General features: G+C 41.8%; 1 protein-coding gene across 2 annotated transcripts in view; it reads left to right on the plus strand.

The window, feature by feature from the left end:
* The window catches only part of LOC121545048 (microtubule-associated protein futsch), a 52872-nt gene extending 33194 nt beyond the window's left edge, over positions 1-19678 (plus strand). For both annotated transcript variants that reach the window (XM_041855404.2, XM_041855405.2), the window contains 17 exons: positions 1833-1871; positions 3113-3231; positions 3458-3772; positions 4420-4546; positions 4662-4697; positions 5506-5681; positions 5878-6004; positions 6210-6355; positions 12331-12457; positions 12668-12697; positions 14418-14530; positions 14731-14863; positions 15041-15180; positions 15596-15719; positions 16029-16187; positions 16430-16595; positions 18811-19678. In XM_041855404.2, the coding sequence (XP_041711338.1) occupies positions 1833-1871; positions 3113-3231; positions 3458-3772; positions 4420-4546; positions 4662-4697; positions 5506-5681; positions 5878-6004; positions 6210-6355; positions 12331-12457; positions 12668-12697; positions 14418-14530; positions 14731-14863; positions 15041-15180; positions 15596-15719; positions 16029-16187; positions 16430-16595; positions 18811-18899 (2166 nt within the window). In that variant the 3' untranslated portion in view covers positions 18900-19678. The remainder of the gene's footprint in view (positions 1-1832; positions 1872-3112; positions 3232-3457; positions 3773-4419; positions 4547-4661; positions 4698-5505; positions 5682-5877; positions 6005-6209; positions 6356-12330; positions 12458-12667; positions 12698-14417; positions 14531-14730; positions 14864-15040; positions 15181-15595; positions 15720-16028; positions 16188-16429; positions 16596-18810) is intronic.
* Positions 19679-19688: the final 10 nt, after the last annotated feature.

The raw sequence follows: 19688 nt of genomic DNA on the forward strand, positions 1-19688 counted from the left end.
GTTATGTCTACCTTATTATACTCTTTAGCCAGATAGGGGAATTTTTGTCAGCAAGACAAAACATTGAGGTGAGGGGAATTTGTGTTCTTCTTCATAGGTGAAATTAAACAACATCAAAAATAGTATTTTCTTTGTAATTGTTTAAATGATGGGAGTATCCATGTATTCTGTATCCAACAGTTATGTTTGTTGAAAAGAGGAAAGGGAGAGCTATATTTCAAACCTATTTTGGAGTTCCTAGGTCAAGCCATGTGGTAACCAGCATCTTAATTAGGGGGTGGTTGGGGATGGTTGTCACATGGAATGTGGGGTTGGTTGTCACTATCAACTCCATTATAATAAATCCCAAGCTCTTTCGTGCATGTGCTATAAAAAGTTCCCTTTGTTGCCTCTCTCCCATACATATTTTTTCTGTCACACACCCACACACACACACGTGTGTGCAAACACACACATACACACACAAATATACTCAAAATGTCAAACGTTATTCTCACGGCCTAAAATTGCGAATTTTGTTAGGAATATCGTTTGATCAAAGAAAGGCTTGGCTATTTCTAAGACTCTTTATGCTATATGGCTTCATTTCCTGTTACAAAAGGAATAAGGTACTAGCAAACATTGTGACAACAACCAACATACTGTGTGACTTCCAACCCCGAGATGTGTCTGGTTGTCACAAGTAGACAGAGTATGATGGCTTATGTTGGAATAATATATGAGGATAAAAAGGGACCCCATTTTAACCCAAGACCTTGGTCTTGCTCCTAATATTGAAAATAGTCTTGTAAGATATACTGGTGCTGAGAAATACGCACAAGAGTAAAAAGTGTGACAACCAACCCTGGTCTACCCTACTTCGACTAGATTTAGAAGTTATTTTACATGGAGACAATAGAGAAGTGTATGATTAAGACATAGCTATGGTTGTCTCTACCTGCTTCTATTATATTCGCTCAGTACCGTCACTGCTTTAATGCTGCAAACCGATAATTAACTTTAACAACTGAATGAGTTTTGACCTGCAAGGCATTGTTTTATGGGCTGGGCAGGTCCTTCAGAAACTGTTCACTTTGTACAAAGTCCTGACAGCTACAGTATTATCTATCCCCAAGGCAACACATCACTAAATCACCTCAAGTCCAGCTTTTTCTTTTGGAATGTTGAAATCCATTCACAAGTTTTAGATCTTTACAAGGTATGGCTCTTAGAAACAAGCCATACATTGTTTGCAAGTAAAGACAAGAAGAAAAGGCATTCTTCACAATAAATGTTTCATATACGTCTATGCCAGAACGACCTCATTTTGTGCATCAGTGATTTATTCTCAGACCAGAGGGATCAACATGCAAATAGCCCTACTTCTCTCATGTTGTTTTGTTTACATGAGCAAGATGCCATGATTGCCATCTTACTTCCTGCTCAGCAAGCAGTGGGTGTAGACCAACGATGGTTTGTTCTTACATTTACATTTACATTTACATCATTTAGCAGACGCTCTTATCCAGAGCGACTTACAAATTGGTGCATTCAACTTATGATAGCAAGCGGGACAACCACTTTTTTTATGGGGGGGTGGGGGAGGGGGGGTGGGGTAGAAGGATTACTTTATACTTTATATTCTTACACACCACATACTGTGTAGACGACTAACTATTGATGTTCTATAGCTGGCACATTTTTTACTGCTAGTCTTTTGTTGAGTTATTTTTATCTGGAGGCGGTCCAGAGTTTTGTCGGGAGTACAGGAAATACACAGGATACTTCTGCTTTTCCACTCCCCAGTCCCTCAGAAGAAAATGAAAGACAGCATGCTCTCTTTTTCTTTGCAGATTCCAGAAGCGAGAGGTTTTCATAAACGGCCTGGGAAGGTACGGTTGACTTTACATTAAACTAACGATCCAATATCCAGTCCTTTACAGTAACACACTGATATTAGAATATGATGTAAGGGATACAACTAGTTGCGTTTTGGAGAGTTCTAAATGATTCACTCTTATATACTTTTTCATATTTTGTGATAATCTGATATTTAATAAAACAACATCTGCAGTATTCAATTCTATTTTACACACTAAAAACAAATGGTTCTATATAGTGCCAAATTAGGGTTATTTGGCTCGTAACGATAGCGGGTCCCTTTTTGGTTCTATATAGAACCCTTTTTTGAAGGTTCTACAAGGAACCATGCTCATAAGGTTCTAAATGGAACTTTTATGGTGATATAAAGAACCCTTTCCTAAGGTTCTATAAAGAACCATTAAATAAAGGTTGTATATAGCACCAAAAAGGGTTCCGCTATCATTACAACCCTTTTTGGTGCTATATAGAACCTTTGTTTATGGTTCTTTACAGAACCATTATGGAGAATGAGAAAGTTTCTTTATAAAACTAATCTACAAAACCTTTTGAAGAACCATCAGTGTTTTTTATACTGGTTAGCCATATTATATTGTAAAAACCCCATAGGTGTCATTATTTTGTTAATGACAAGTTGAACCAGGTGTGCGTATGCTAGTCATGGAACAGCTGGGTGTCCCTGAGAATTCAGAACCACTGATTTAGACAACAGTTCTCAATTGACGCAAGGCCATACGTGAGTTTTTCACAAGACACAGTCACTGGCCATAGTCATATTTAATATGTAATCGCATAACACAACAGATTAGATCAGGACTGCCCAACCCGGTTCCTGGAGAAGTACCGTCCTGTAGGTTTTTGCTCCAACCCTAATCTAGCACAGCTGATTCTAATAATTAGCAGGTTAATAAAATGAATCAGGGTTGGAGCAAAAATCTACAAGAGGGTAGCTCACTCACGGTTGCACAAAAAGATCTGGGCGCAAACCACACCCCAGAATATTCTAATGAGCCACCGCCCCTAAGTTTTAATTATCACTAAATGAGGAAATAACCATTTTCTGAACTGCAAAGAACCATTGAAGGGCTCAAAGGGTTCTTTGAGTCATTATGGTTCCACATAGAACCATCACCCTTCCCAAAGAACCCTTGAGTGTGTATGAGTAATTGCAAGTGGCCATTATACACTCACCAAGTGTCACATGTAATGACCATGAGATATACTTACTGTCATTCTCTACTTCCTGTTGTAGATAGTGCTCCATGAGCAGGCTCAATTTGAAGGAGAGGCTTACGAGGTGTTTGGTGACGTGGATGATGCCTCCACGATGAAGCTGTCTCCTGTCATCTCAGTCAGGGTCGTCAGGGGATGGTAAGACTGTTTGTGGGGGACAACATTCATCCCTCGGTCCCTCACTTTTTATTCCATCAATAAATGCTTAGAATAATACAAATCTTACACACATAAAAATCGTATTAACTTGTCACAATCCTTTATGAATTGATTGTTTCATATTAACAAAGCATGACAGCAACTCTAAACATATTGTCACCGTTATGAACATGCCTCTGTATGTCATCACTTCCTGTCTGTGTAGCTGGCTGCTGTATGAGAAGCCAGGGTTCCAGGGGCGGACCATCGCCCTGGAGGAGGGCCCCATGGAGCTGGTCAACGTGTGGGCAGAGGAGGTGACATCAGGGACACTGGACCAGATGGGTCAGCCTGTGCCAACCTCACCCATGATCATTGGATCCATCCGCCTGGCAGTGAGGGACTACAGTTTACCTCGGATTGACCTGTACACTGAGGTGAATGGTCTGGGGAGGATGTCATCATTTTGCGACGACATCATCGAGGTCTGTTCCTACGGGAACATACAGAACACCGGCTCCATCAAGGTCCACTCTGGAGTGTAAGTTCTACCCTCTTACCAACCAGGTTGAAGGTTCAAATCATAGTCCAGAAATTGCTTTAATATTAAGTTTAATCCAATATACTGTACTACATCAGGCTTGCTATTGTTCAAAAGCGTGTTGAAATGGATGATTCAGTTTGCAAACTATCATTTTGCATGTTCACTCAATATTGTGTGTAAGCGTTATTGTTGGCAACTCTTCTCATGGACAGAGTTTAAGGCACTTTAGAAATACAGTGTTATATAAAATACACAATAAGACCTGAGAGTGTATTTGTCTGGCATCTTTCTTCTCTTTCCTCAGTGGAAGGCAGGCTGGACTGTTTATGTTTGTTGGAGTGACTTAAACCTGCAGTTAGATGTTTTCACTCAGTCACTCATACTGTTGTTTTCTATATACAGTAGGTTACCTTGGTGATTTTATATCGATCGTCATTTTAGAGATAGTTTAGTAGATCTGCTCATGTCTGTCTTCTCAGGTGTGAATGACAATCACGGGGCTAACACCTGAACTTGTATTGGGATTTTTTAAAAAATATAAATATTTACATGGCAGCTGAAAAAGAAAGGTGCGATGTACGTCACTTAGTGTCTAATCTTTGTATGCGGTGTGTGTGTGTGGGGCCCTTTTCTCCATCCTGTAGCTGGCTGGTGTATGGTGACCCAGGGTTTGGGGGTCTGCTAGCGGTGTTGGAGGCAGGAGAGTACCCCTGTCCAGAGGCCTGGGGATTCCCTCAGCCCTTCATCGGATCTCTGAAACCCCTCAAAATGGTACTGGCATCGTCATGGCATCCTTATCTTTTGAAAAACACTTTCCCCATATAGCTTCTACTATTTTATCTTTATGATGTTGAAAGCCTAATGTGTGGTTTTGTGTCTCTTACAGGGTGGGATAAAGGTGGAGCATCCTAATGAAGTAAAGGTATGTTTACCCTTTGTGAATTCTTCTGTTTTATAGCTATTCCCATGGCCATTCATATTTACATCAATGTTTAAAGATGAAAAAAATAAACATAGTCAGTGAATGACAGTGGGAAGGTTCAACAACTGCAAGAGCCTCTTACCACAAAACTCATAATATCTCAACTCAATTTTATTCTCGTGACATGGCTGAAGACTAGCTGTGATATGATGACATGGCATATTATTATAGCACAGCTGCCATCCTAAATCCTCTGCCGTATCAAATCTGTCCATTGTGAAACAGACAGACAGGCTTGTTGTTGCAGGTGAATTGGCCAGTGACTAGTGAGAGAACGATGTGTGCACTGGCAGCTCTATGGACACATGGCACCACAGTGCTGTCTCTGCATGCTCTCACTCTCTCTGTCTAACCCAGAAGACAGGCCTGTGGTTACCAGTAGAGATGTTTGTTTAGGTCAAGTTCAATAGTCAATGTAAAATGTAGAAATATGCAAGCGCAGTTTATACATTTCAAGAGGCTGATAATGTAGTTGTCTGGCCCAGTATGTGCTGAACATTTGTTTATCCATTCAGACATACGATTGATTTATAGGTTAGGAAAAAGTACCAGGTAGCCATCTGGGCTTAAATTACACTGACATACAGGCAGTGGTGAAATACAGTATGTTTTGGCCAGATGGCACAGGGCCTAGGGAGCTGGAATGTGTGGTATGAGGAGCATGCAGCCCTGGGATGGGGACGGGCATGGAGAACACTGCCCACCTCAGCACATCAGCCTCAACTTTAACCCCTTCTCACCCCCTCAGGCTCTGGTGTACGAGAGGCCGTGCTTCGAGGGCAAGTGTGTGGAGATTGACGATGATGTTTACAACTTCAGAGAGGGAGGAGATGAGGAAGATGAGGAGGAGGAGGAGGAAGAAGGGAATCCAATCAAAAGGAAGACATTGTGTTCTGTGGGATCCATCAAGATCCTTAGAGGACTGTAAGTACTTGTGGTTGATCTCAGCTGACATACTGTACAGTAAGGGATAGTATTGTAGAATTGTGTATCTTATCTAACTATGTAATGACCCCCTTCTGCCCATATTAACCTGTCATAACACAGAAAACGGTCTATTAATTCTATACTGTATTGGGTTGTATGTACTCTAACATCACCCTCCTGATTGTCCCTGTAGCTGGGTGGGCTATGATGAGCCAGAGTTTGAGGGTCACCAGTATCTCCTTGAGGAGGGGGAGTACCCTGACTGGAGGGAGTGGGGAGGCTACGGAGACCAGCTCCTGTCACTACGCCCTGTATGCACTGTAAGTATTGCAACTCACATCCATTCAGAGCTATGTCAACATGACCATGGTTTAAATCTGTTTAATCTGTTGCAGAGCCATCTTTGATTGGTTTTGATGATTGAAAGTATGAATGGTGAGGTAGTTAAAAGATGGTCTAGTTTGATCTTGTTAATCCAGAGGGGCCATTTGAATGGTGTTTGTGTGTACATTCTCTGTGTTGTAGGACTTCCTGTCTCCCCACGTGAAGCTGTTCAGTGAGAGGGACTTTGGGGAGAGAGGGGTCAACATTGACCTGCTGGGGCCTGTCACTAACATGGAGGACACCGGCTGCAGCCCCAAGACGCAGTCCATCAATGTCCAGGGTGGAGTGTAAGTCAACTTCTCTGACAGTCCTATGTAGCAGGCCTTGCATCTACTGAAACTCAGTGTTTCACAACTGCAACAAGTATTCAGACCCCTTGACTTTTTCCACATTTTGTTACGTTACAGCCTTATTCTAAAATTGATTAAATTGTTTTTTCCCCCCTCATCAATCTACACACAATGCCCCATAATGACAAAGCAAAAACAGGGTTTTAGAAATCTTTGCAAATGTATTAAAAATAAAACACAGATCACATTCACATAAGTATTCAGACCCTTTACACAGTACTTTGTTGAAGCACCTTTGGCAGCAATTACAGCCTCGAGTCTTGGGTATGACGCTACAAGCTTGGCACACCTGTATTTAGGGAGTTTCTTCCATTCTTCTCTGCAGATCCTCTCAAGCTCTGTCAGGTTGGATGGTGAGCATTGCTGCACAGCTATTTTCAGGTCTCTACAGAGATGTTCAATCGGGTTCAAGTCCGGGCTCTGGCTGGGCCACTCAATGACATTCAGAGACTTGTCCCGAAGCCACTCCTGCATTGTCTTGGCTGTGTGTTTAGGGTCGTTATCCTATTGGAAGGTGAACCTTTGCCCCAGTCTGAGGTCCTGAGCACTCTGGAGCATGTTTTCATCAAGGATCTCTCTGTACTTTGCTCCGTTCATCTTTGCCTCGATCCTGACTAGTCTCCCAGTCCCTGCCGCGGAAAAACACCCCCACAGCATGATGCTGCCACAACAAGCTTGGAATTCAGGCCAAAGAGTTGAATCTTGGTTTCATCAGACAAATCTTGGTTTAATCTTGTTTCTCATGGTCTGAGAGTCTTTAGGTGTCTTTTGGCAAACTCCAAGCGGACTTTCATGTGCCTTTTACTGAGGAGTGGCCTGATTGGAGGCCTGATTGTCCTTCTGGAAGGTTCTCCCATCTCCACAGAGGAACTCTAGAGCTCTGTCAGAGTGACCATCGGGTTCTTAGTCACCTCCCTGACCAAGGCCCTTCTCCCCCGATTGCTCAGTTTGGCCGAGCTGCCAGCTCTAGGAAGAGTCTTGGTGGTTCCAAACATCTTCCATTTAAGAATGATGGAGGCCACTGTGTTCTTGGGGACCTTCAATGCTGCAGAAATGTTTTGGTACCCTTAACCAGATCTGTGCCTTGACACAATCCTGTCTCGGAGCTCTACGGACAATTCGTTCGACCTCATGGCTCGGTTTTTGCGCTGAGATGCACTGTCAACTGTGGGACCTTATATAGACAGGTGTGTGCCTTTCCAAATCATGTCCAATCAATTGAATTTACCACAGGTGGACTCCAATCAAGTTGTAGAAACGTCTCAAGGATGATCAATGGAAACAGGATGCACATGAGCTCAATTTCAAGTCTCATAGCAAAGGGTCTGAATATTTATGTAAATAAGGTATTTTTATTTAATTTATTACTGTTTTCGCTTTGTCATTATGAGATATTGTGTGTAGATTGCTGAGGATTATTATTTTTTAAATCCATTTTAGAATAAGGCTGTAACGTAACAAAATGTGGGTCACTCCTATCCTCTGATCGCAAGCTTTTAATGAACACACACTCACACACACAGCACTGGAGGGCACAAACATGAAAGAGAGGTGTGATTGTCACGCTTAGTAAAGTAATACTGAAGGTTAGACAATGGGTGTCACGCCCTGGTTCTGGGACTCTGTTATGTTGAGCCAGGGTGTGTTGTTTCTATGTGTTTTGTGTTCTAGGTTTATTATCTAGCTCTTGTGTTTCTGTGTTGGCCGGGGTGGTTCTCAATCAGAGGCAACAAGTATCAGCTGTTGCTTGTTGTCTCTGATTGGGAACCATACTTAGACAGCCTGTTTGCCACAGTGTTTGGTGGGATCTTGTTCCGTGTATGGTTAGTGTCTGTTACCAAGGACGTATCGTTTTGTTGTTTTGTTCGTGTGGTACTCTAATAAAATAAGTATGTTCGCAAATCACGCTGCGCATTGGTCCACTGTGTTCGACGTTCGTGACAATGGGTGGAGAAATGAGAGTGCTCTCTAGGTCTATATATTCTTAAAGATGAGATTAGGGTGTAAAGGCACAATCCTGGAGTCAGTATTAAAACCGTATAAGCTTTGTACCTTTTTCGAAGGGAGTGGCAATGTTCCAGACATTCATTTAATCACCTTGAGCTTCATTGGCTATTAGCGGGATGGATGCCGGAGCTCTTTTATATACGGTATAATCAGTTGTCTCAGTGGTTCAAGTCTCTGTGTTAGAATGAACTTAGAACTTTCATTCGAATGTATCTTTCCAAACTATCTAGTTATGTAGGGCCCGATTCTGACCCAAGTTAAGCACATGTAAATGGAACATAATTCCCTTTTTATGCACTTTTCTTTCTATGTGTATTTTGACCTTAAACTTAAGCATGAGAATAGCATGCTATTAACCAACTATTCATTAAGGTTGGAGATCTAAGAAATCAAGGTGTGGCAGAGGTGTATTCTGACCTTGACTTAATTCCTAAATAATTCTACCACCTTTACACCACAATTCTCCATGCACTGTAATTTAGAACTCGGTAAGCGCTATTGATGAGAGCAAGATAAATGAGTAATCCGTTTGGATAAGGGAATTGTAAATATAGGCCTAAATTACACTTGTTTTAGATCTATTTGACCTTATAATTGCTGGAGACTAATGTGAAACCAGTCATGTGGCAGTAAACTGAAGCATATCAACATATCAACTTTCCCACAGTAAAGTTTATGAAATGCTGTGCCAGTATGCAGAATTTCAAGTGTACGGCCTTTTAACAAGCAGCGATGGGCACTCTCAAATGTCTTAATTGAAGGTTACCTCGACTTTCTCTGTCTCCTACAGTGGGGAAAAAAAGTATTTAGTCAGCCACCAATTGTGCAAGTTCTCCCACTTAAAAAGATGAGAGAGGCCTGTAATTTTCATCATAGGTACACGTCAACTGTGACAGACAAAATGAGAAAAAAAATCCAGAAAATTACATTGTAGGATTTTTAATGAATTTATTTGCAAATTATGGTGGAAAATAAGTATTTGGTCAATAACAAAAGTTTCACAATACTTTGTTATATACCCTTTGTTGGCAATGACACAGGTCAAAAGTTTTCTGTAAGTCTTCACAAGGTTTTCACACACTGTTGCTGGTATTTTGGCCCATTCCTCCATGCAGATCTCCTCTAGAGCAGTGATGTTTTTGGGCTGTCGCTGGGCAACACAGATTTTCAACTCCCTGTTTTCTATGGGGTTGAGATCTGGATTCTTACGAAGCCACTCCTTCGTTGCCCGGGCGGTGTGTTTGGGATCATTGTCATGCTGAAAGACCCAGCCACGTTTCATCTTCAATGCCCTTGCTGATGGAAGGAGGTTTTCACTCAAAATCTCACGATACATGGTCCCATTCATTCTTTCCTTTACACGGATCAGTCGTCCTGGTACCTTTGCAGAAAAACAGCCCCAAAGCATGATGTTTCCACCCCCCATGCTTCACAGTAGGTATGGTGTTCTTTGGATGCAACTCAGCATTCTTTGTCCTCCAAACACGACGAGTTGAGTTTTTACCAAAAAGTTCTATTTTGGTTTCATCTGACCATATGACATTCTCCCAATCCTCTTCTGGATCATCCAAATGCACTCTAGCAAACTTCAGACGGGCCTGGACATGTACTGGCTTAAGCAGGGGGACACGTCTGGCACTGCAGGATTTGAGTCCCTGGCGGCGTAGTGTGTTACTGATGGTAGGCTTTGTTACTTTGGTCCCAGCTCTCTGCAGGTCATTCACTAGGTCCCCCCCGTGTGGTTCTGGGATTTTTGCTCACCGTTCTTGTGATCATTTTGACCCCACGGGGTGAGATCTTGCGTGGAGCCCCAGATCGAGGGGAGATTATCAGTGGTCTTGTATGTCTTCCATTTCCTAATAATTGCTCCCACAGTTGATTTCTTCAAACCAAGCTGCTTACCTATTGCAGATTCAGTCTTCCCAGCCTGGTGCAGGTCTACAATTTTGTTTCTGGTGTCCTTTGACAGCTCTTTGGTCTTGGCCATAGTGGAGTTTGGAGTGTGACTGTTTGAGGTTGTGGACAGGTGTCTTTTATACTGACAACAAGTTGAAACAGGTGCCATTAATACAGGTAACGAGTGGAGGACAGAGGAGCCTCTTAAAGAATAAGTTACAGGTCTGTGAGAGCCAGAAATCTTGCTTGTTTGTAGGTGACCAAATACTCATTTTCCACCATAATTTGCAAATAAATTCATTAAAAATCCTACAATGTGATTTTCTGGATTTTCTTTTCTCAATTTGTCTGTCATAGTTGACGTGTACCTATGATGAAAATTACAGGCCTCTCTCATCTTTTTAAGTGGGAGAACTTGCACAATTGGTGGCTGACTAAATACTTTTTTTCCCCCACTGTATTTCTATTATGTTAAATATTAGCCACTTTCATTATTGACTGTCAGTAGGCCTAATAACCACACATATTTAACTGCCAATTTAGTATTAGTTCCCTTCAGTTGGTATAGCCTACATTATCATTCCATTTATAATATAAATAATATGCCATTTAGCAGACGCTTTTATCCAAAGCGACTTACAGTCATGCGTGCATAATTTTTTTTTTTGTGTATGGGTGGTCCCGGGGATCGAACCCACTACCTTGGCGTTACAAGTGCCGTGCTCTACCAGCTGAGCTACAGCTACATTTAATTACATTGTTTCGTTTAACGTAATTTACTTCCTCTGTAAACGCCATCACGGCTGTATGGTTGTTGCTGAGGATCATTAGTAACAGTTGATAATGTTAACAAAAAGATATGTAGGCTAATTAAATCGTTATTGAGCGCAGACCAAGCCGTAACAGTTTGAAGCCGACACATGGCGCAATACTTGGCTGTGTCATCACACAGTTCCATGGTCAGTACAGGCAATAGACAAGGGTATAGCCTACTATTGTACACTATTCTCCCTATTATAATTCTATGTTCACTAACCTTCTAACATTACCATGGGTTGAAGAACTGAATGTGGCAATTTTCAGAATGAATCAAACCACATTTTTCTTTATTTAGTGTATAAAGGCTCTCCAATCCAGTTTTTATGATTCATAAATACTTTCCTAAACCTAAATAATCTACAAGATCCGAGTATTTATAAATCTACCAATTGGTGCTGAAACGGAGACGAGTATGCATATATTTAGATGTTTTTCATTCATTGAACCCTAATATTCTGAACCTGTTCTCTCGAGTCTGTCGCCAAAATTCTAACTTAAAAGGTACACCGTATTTAAAGTGATGGCTTAAGATAAATGTACTGAAAACCCTATTGAATGAAAACTCCAAGAGAAAAACTGTGGGCAAGTGGGAGGGTTTTCAGCGGTTGAATGAAATGTATTCAGAGCGTGCAAGGTAGCCACACCTGCAGAGCGAATTACCCGACTGAATAAGTTAAGTCTGAATACCAAATACTGAGAAGTGCGTAGGAAAGGCGTAAATTCTTAAATTGGAATCGGCCTCGTAGAGCATAATCGTAAATCTTATGTAGTTCAGAATGAACCACTGAATGGGGATAACCTTTACATAATCTCTTTTTATAACCTTCTGCTGTTTATTCACTAATTGTTTTATGGCCTTTCAAAATGCCAGGGCAGTTTGTTTGGTTAGTATGGAGCTAGAGCTAGTGATTTAAGTTATAAACATCTAATGCCAGGGCTGGTGGTTTGGTTAGGAATATAATGGATTTACAGCTAGTGATTTAAATTATAAACATGTAATGTTAGAGGACTAGAGACTACAGTGAAATGATAAGGCCCATAATGATCATATTCAGACCACCTGTTTAAAGTTTATGTAATACGGAAGGGAATTATGTTATATTGTAAAATGGTACAGTATTATGGGGTGTCCTACTTACTGTAAGTGTTAATTTACCAGTTCCAACCTGTTGTGTGTGTGCTCTAAACAGGTGGGTTGCCTTTGAGAACCCAGTGTTCTCCGGAGAGCTCTACGTTCTAGAGAAGGGCCTCTACGGAAGCCCAGAGGACTGGGGAGGACAGAACCTCAAGATCTCCTCACTGCAGCCAGTGTTCCAGGTAAATAGAACTTGTCCAGGAACTGTTAATTGGTGGACTAGGGAAAGCTGTTGTACAATAATAATCACAGTAGTACCACCTTTATAGGATCATACTAAGATTTTACTTGCATGACTCTGATAAGTTATGAGGTTGGTGAGGATACTTTGAACTGGTTTATCCAGTGACAATAAAGAATATAATCTAGAATTCCTTCTTTATTACTTTCAGGATAACCTGGGTGGATCAAGCAAGTTCAAGGTAAGTTTAGATAGTTAGTTAATAATATTTGTTTATCACTATCTTAACATAGTCAATAGTGTATGGTAGTGATTATACCATCAGTTTGCATGAAGAGTAGCCTACCTGCAGTGGTGTAGTGGAGGGTATAAGCAGGTATACGCCGTATACCCACTTATTTTTCAGTGGGCATTGCGCATACTCACTTCTTGATCGCCACTGATACGTACCAGAGTAGTGCAAAATGTTGATAAACTATTATTTCTTCACATTTTCAGCGCAGCAATGTGCACACGGCGGTAGCCCTAGAACGGTGCAAATGTTCCAAAATGCAATTTGTGGGAAAACACTGTTCTAAAATGCATACCACATATGCGAGTGGTTTCATGGACAGAGATGGACATATCTGTTAGAAATTTAGAGAGGTGAGATCTAAAGATGCAACAACTATCATGGGTTGCTAATATGACTAGGATAATGCCTTTAGCTGCTAGATAATGAAATAAAGTTGAAAGAAAACCAATAGAACAGGAGAAAGCATATGAGGAAGTCTTTATAAAATAATTGCCTCCAAGTTTCTATGGTGGGATTTTAGCTATAGGCTACTTTGAAGCAAGGTCAGACATGCCTCCATAATATTAAGTAAAACGTCTAGGTTTCAAACAATTAAGGAACAGGGAAAAAAATAGCGACGCTAATGATAAACCTAACCGTCTTCTGGTAGATCTAGTGTCAAACTCATTCCACGGGGGGCCGAGTGTCTGCAGATTTTTGCTCCACCCTTGTACTTGATTGATGAATTAAGGTCACTAATTAGTAAGGAACTCCCCTCACCTGATTGTGTAGGGCTTAATTGAAAGGAAAAAACAAAACCCCGCAGACACTCGGCCCTCCATGGAATGAGTTTGACACCCCTGTGGTAGATGGAAATGCTTTCCCAAAAACCTTCTCAATGAAATGTTAACTAGCTACAAAGTAGCCTATGCCTACCTGGCAGAATGATGTCATGATTATTTGCATCAATCCTGTGGCCATTTGTTTTGCAAACTCCATCTCATGTTCTACAAAAAAAATACTACTAACCAAACAACAGTGTTAGGTGCCCGAGCACTTTAATTAAAGGGTAACTACACAAAATATAAAACATTTCTTCTATTTTTCCCAGGCATCAAAAGTGGTGTCCTGATGTGGTTTAAGCATTATTGTGGACTTAGAATAATAATAATAATAATATGCCATTTAGCAGACGCTTTTATCCAAAGCGACTTACAGTCATGCGTGCATACATTTTTGTGTATGGGTGGTCCCGGGGATCGAACCCACTACCTTGGCGTTACAAGCGCCGTGCTCTACCAGCTGAGCTACAGAAGACCACAGCTGAGCTACAGAGGACCACCAATGAACATCCAATGTTGTAGTTTTTCTATTAAAATTGTGAATTTCTGACTCAGTTGACAGCCTAATTTATCTGTTTCAATAGTAGGCCTACTTGTACAGCTTGGGTTGGCCTGACTGTGAAAGACCAATATGGGATTTATCATTTTAGGTCATTCAGACTGTATGTCACTGTTTCTCATATAATTTTTCACACATGGCACCTTTCCTTTGCCGGGTGGGCCGTTTGGGAAATGTTGGGCAAAATTAGAGTATACCCACTTCTCCATGCACCACTACACACCTGTAATCCACTGTACATTATGGTGGGCCCGTCTCATGTCTGTCTCCTGTGTATGTACTGTAGGTCCAGCTGTTCTCAGAGCCTGGGTTCCAGGGCAGAGTTGTGGTACTGGAGGACAGTGTGGTAGCCCTGGAGGAAGACTTCTCCCCTGGCTCCTGTAGAGTACTGGCTGGGAGGTGAGCACAACATCCGCTTTAAATGCAGCATGTAAACATCAATACTGTACTTTTGATAGGTAAAAAAAATACTGAAATTGTGAGCTTTCCTTTTATATCTGTTGACGAAGACATTGTCCAAGAGCCCTCTGAACACTCAAAGAGGACTTAGTACTGGAGAGAGCTGTTGTTGACTGTGTGCCTCTGTGCGTATGTTCCAGCTGGGTGGCATATGAAGGATCCCAGTTCACAGAGCACATGTATGTCCTGGAGGAGGGAGATTACCCCAACACTGAGTCAATGGGCTGTCTGGGTCCTGACTCTACCATCCGCTCCATACAGACCATCAGCCATGTGAGTACAGAGGGGATTATGTGCGTTAGCATGGTATGCATGCGTACAGTATTTGTAAACCTAAGTCATGTCTGTGTAAAGTGACTGCATATCTTGGAGATGTCCTGTACCTACAATACCGTAATAATGTATAAGCTCACGTTTTACCCACCCACCCCTTCCCCCTTGTCTCTCCAGGAGTTCTCCCTCCCATCCATAACGTTGTTCAGTAAGGTTGGCTGTAGAGGCCGAAGGGTGGTGCTGACTGGAGAGGCAGTGAACCTGCAGCTGGCTGGGGTGGACAGACGTATACACTCCATGGTGATCCACGGAGGAATGTAAGTCATACCTGCATAGATTTGACAATTTTTATTAGGCGATAAAACAAACATAACATTTTAAAGCAAGAGTTGCATCTACAATTCATCTTGGTTGGTTGAAGCACTGTCTAAGCACCTAATAAACCATCAACTAGGGCTCAGATTGCGCAATATAAATGTAAATGTTATTTCCGATTGAGCTGACATATGCAGTGTTTACCGTGAATGCAGTCTCCGCTAGCATTGCCTTTAAATTTAATCACACTGTAAAGCTGAACTTCCACGATACGGATTGAATAGAGCCCATAGTTTTGCTGGGCTATTGTAAACAGAAATTGTGTAGGAAGCTTGATTGTTTACATTTGAGGTGTGTTAGAGATTTTGAATAAGAAGACCAACTGACTGTGTGTGATTGATTTCTCCTGCCCTACAGTTGGGTGTTGTATGAGGGTAGTAACCACCGTGGCCGTCAGATCCTGCTACCGCCAAGCGAACTGGGTGATTGGTGCAAGTTCAGCAGCTGGCCGCGAATCGGATCCCTGCGACCACTATTGCAGGTATGGAGGCGGGGCATGGTTCCGTTTTAGAATCACATATTGCTGTCTGTCCAATACAGTTTTCCCTATAGCTAAACAACAGTCAATGGACTGCATCCTAACATGAGATCTGTGTACACAACTCAACTTTTGCACTAATCTCATTTTGTCATCAATGCATGAATTACCCCATAATGCAAATTATATGCAGCCACCTGAAGTTAGGATTTGGCCCTATGACTCATAATGACCACTATCGGGTGAGAATAACTCTTATCTAGCGTAGTCAAGCTAATGTTATGTGTGTTGTTTGCCTGTTGCCCTCTACAGAAGCAGGTGTACTTCCGTTTACGGAGCAGGGAGACGGGCTATGTGATGTCCCTGTCAGGGCCTCTGGATGAAATCAAGCTTTTGCGGGTCCAGGCCCTGGAGGAGACAGGGGGAGTGGACCAGGTCTGGATCTACCATGACGGAGTCCTACGCTGCAAGGTACTTCATGGGCTCAAGTCTTTGTACTGGATCATCATTTCGACTCATTCCATCGCCACCAACTTCATGCATTCCAGAACTGGCTTCCTCATTCTTTCAACATAGTTTCATGTCACGTGTTGAGCATATCCCAGTGCAATTGTAATTTATCTCTCATATAAAATCAAATGAAACTTTGCTTGTCAGTTTGTATTCAATACAGAATCCACCCACATCTGAACCCATATTCCCTGTCTCTATAGCTGGTGGAGGACTGTTGCCTGCAGACATCAGGGAGCATTGTTATGGCGGGCAGCAGGCTGAGTGTGTCTCCTCCGGAGCAAGGGAAAGACAACCAGCTGTGGAACATTACCCCAGACGGCCTGGTCAGATGCCACCTCAAACCTGACCTGGTGCTGGAGATTAAAGGTCAGATCAGCTCTTCTTCTCTCTCTCTCAGCTAGCCTTACTCTCATTAGCAAAGATCTACAAAGGTAGGAGCTCTGACGTTCAGCTCAGTCTCCATAGTTATCGTCTGGCTCCATCTGGTGGTAGGTTTAGGAAGTGTAGTTATTTGCATTACCCACCTGTTGCCACATCCTCAAACTATTGAATAGGTAGCCTACACCAAACCTAAAGATTAATGATGCACTCTCAAACTTTTGTATGATTTCAGCCAGTAATTTTGAAAGTGGTGCTCACGAGCCAAAAGTGGTCCCCGTTTTGTGTACTAGGTCATCAAATTGTGTACCTCACCATCCATTCCATATATGTTACAGTGGGGAAAACAAGTATTTAGTCAGCCACCAATTGTGCAAGTTCTCCCACTTAAAAAGATGAGAGAGGCCTGTAATTTTCATCATAGGTACACGCCAACTATGACAGACAAAATGAGAAAAGAAAATCCAGAAAATCACATTGTAGGATTTTTAATGAATTTATTTGCAAATTATGGTGGAAAATAAGTATTTGGTCACCTACAAACAAGCAAGATTTCTGGCTCTCACAGACCTGTAACTTCTTCTTTAAGAGGCTCCTCTGTCCTCCACTCGTTACCTGTATTAATGGCACCTGTTTGAACTTGTTATCAGTATAAAAGACACCTGTCCACAACCTCAAACAGTCACACTCCAAACTCCACTATGGCCAAGACTTTGTTATATACCCTTTATTGGCAATGACACAGGTCAAACGTTTTCTGTAAGTCTTCACAAGGTTTTCACACACTGTTGCTGGTATTTTGGCCCATTCCTCCATGCAGATCTCCTCTAGAGCAGTGATGTTTTGGGGCTGTCGCTGGGCAATACGGACTTTCAACTCCCTCCAAAGATTTCCTATGGGGTTGAGATCTGGAGACTGGCTAGGCCGCTCCAGGACCTTGAAATGCTTCTTACGAAGCCACTCCTTCGTTGCCCGGGCGGTGTGTTTGGGATCATTGTCATGCTGAAAGACCCAGCCACGTTTCATCTTCAATGCCCTTGCTGATGGAAGGAGGTTTTCACTCAAAATCTCACGATACATGGCCCCATTCATTCTTTCCTTTACACGGATCAGTCGTCCTGGTCCCTTTGCAGAAAAACAGCCCCAAAGCATGATGTTTCTACCCCCATGCTTCACAGTAGGTATGGTGTTCTTTGGATGCAACTCAGCATTCTTTGTCCTCCAAACACGACGAGTTGAGTTTTTACCAAAAAGTTCTATTTTGGTTTCATCTGACCATATGACATTCTCCCAATCCTCTTCTGGATCATCCAAATGCACTCTAGCAAACTTCAGACGGGCCTGGACATGTACTGGCTTAAGCAGGGGGACACGTCTGGCACTGCAGGATTTGAGTCCCTGGCGGCGTAGTGTGTTACTGATGGTAGGCTTTGTTACTTTGGTCCCAGCTCTCTGCAGGTCATTCACTAGGTCCCCCCCGTGTGGTTCTGGGATTTTTGCTCACTGTTCTTGTGATCATTTTGACCCCACGGGGTGAGATCCTGCGTGGAGCCCCAGATCGAGGGAGATTATCAGTGGTCTTGTATGTCTTCCATTTCCTAATAATTGCTCCCACAGTTGATTTCTTCAAATCAAGCTGCTTACCTATTGCAGATTCAGTCTTCCCAGCCTGGTGCAGGTCTACCATTTTGTTTCTGGTGTCCTTTGACAGCTCTTTGGTCTTGGCCATAGTGGAGTTTGGAGTGTGACTGTTTGAGGTTGTGGACAGGTGTCTTTTATACTGATAACAAGTTCAAACAGGTGCCATTAATACAGGTAACGTGTGGAGGACAGAGGAGCCTCTTAAAGAAGAAGTTACAGGTCTGTGAGAGCCAGAAATCTTGCTTGTTTGTAGGTGACCAAATACTTATTTTCCACCATAATTTGCAAATAAATTCATTAAAAATCCTACAATGTGATTTTCTGGATTTTTTTTCCCTCAATTTGTCTGTCATAGTTGACGTGTACCTATGATGAAAATTACAGGCCTCTCTCATCTTTTTAAGTGGGAGAACTTGCACAATTGGTGGCTGACTAAATACTTTTTTTTCCCACTATGTCCTGTGCACTTTTTTTTTGTTGCAATTCGTATAATACGTTACGCATTTGTTTTGCTTAAGATCCTGGAGTGGATCTTTAACTGTATTATGTCTTCTTTTCACAGGTGGACAAAGTTATGACAAAACTCAAGTGATTCTCAACACATTTGATGAGAGAAAACACACCCAAAGATGGTCTTTGGAGATCCTGTAATGGCATATCAATCTGACCATTGCTCTTCCACAGCAGCTCTACCGTGGGACCCATACTCTTGCTTCTTGATGAAGTTACTCCATGGGCCTTAGTGCTCTGTGATGCTGGTCTGCAGTGGGCCTCGAGACATTCTGCAACATTTGTTGAGCATGAGAGCATACATTCCAAACTGTCTTTGTGAAATACAACTCTGAAGACAAAACTACACACGGCTATAGAACTATCTATAAAGCAAGGAGCACTGCATTTTAATACATGCGGCTATAGAACTATATATTGAGCAAGGAGCACTACATTCTACTGTGAGGACTTGATGATGCTGTACAAATACCACAATTCATTTGTTCACTTACCTCTCATTGACCATGCCAAAGAATAACTGTATGGGAATGCGCTAGTGTCTCTACTGTATTCATATAATTTACAATGACTTAAGCCCTGTGTTAATGCTGATTTTATCCACAAATCTCTTTTCTATGGTACTTTACCAGTCAATTACTGAGATGTCTGTTTTCTTACACAAAAATGTTGTAAATGTATATATTTTTTAGCACACTTATTGTTCTATGGCCACACATTCTTAATGTCATATATGAACACTCCTTAACTTCTCCAAATAATGTTGTGTAATGTTTTTTCAGGGCTTTTGAAGTCAAATTAATATTGGATTAATATTTTACTACTTTACTACAGACATCACTGCACAGTACATTTGCGGCAACAGGTGTATAGATTTTGTTGAATGATTAAATATCAATTTCAACACTGCTACAATATCATGCTAACCAC

Source organism: Coregonus clupeaformis, chromosome 29 (assembly GCF_020615455.1).
Source record: "Coregonus clupeaformis isolate EN_2021a chromosome 29, ASM2061545v1, whole genome shotgun sequence".
Taxonomy (NCBI): domain Eukaryota; kingdom Metazoa; phylum Chordata; class Actinopteri; order Salmoniformes; family Salmonidae; genus Coregonus; species Coregonus clupeaformis.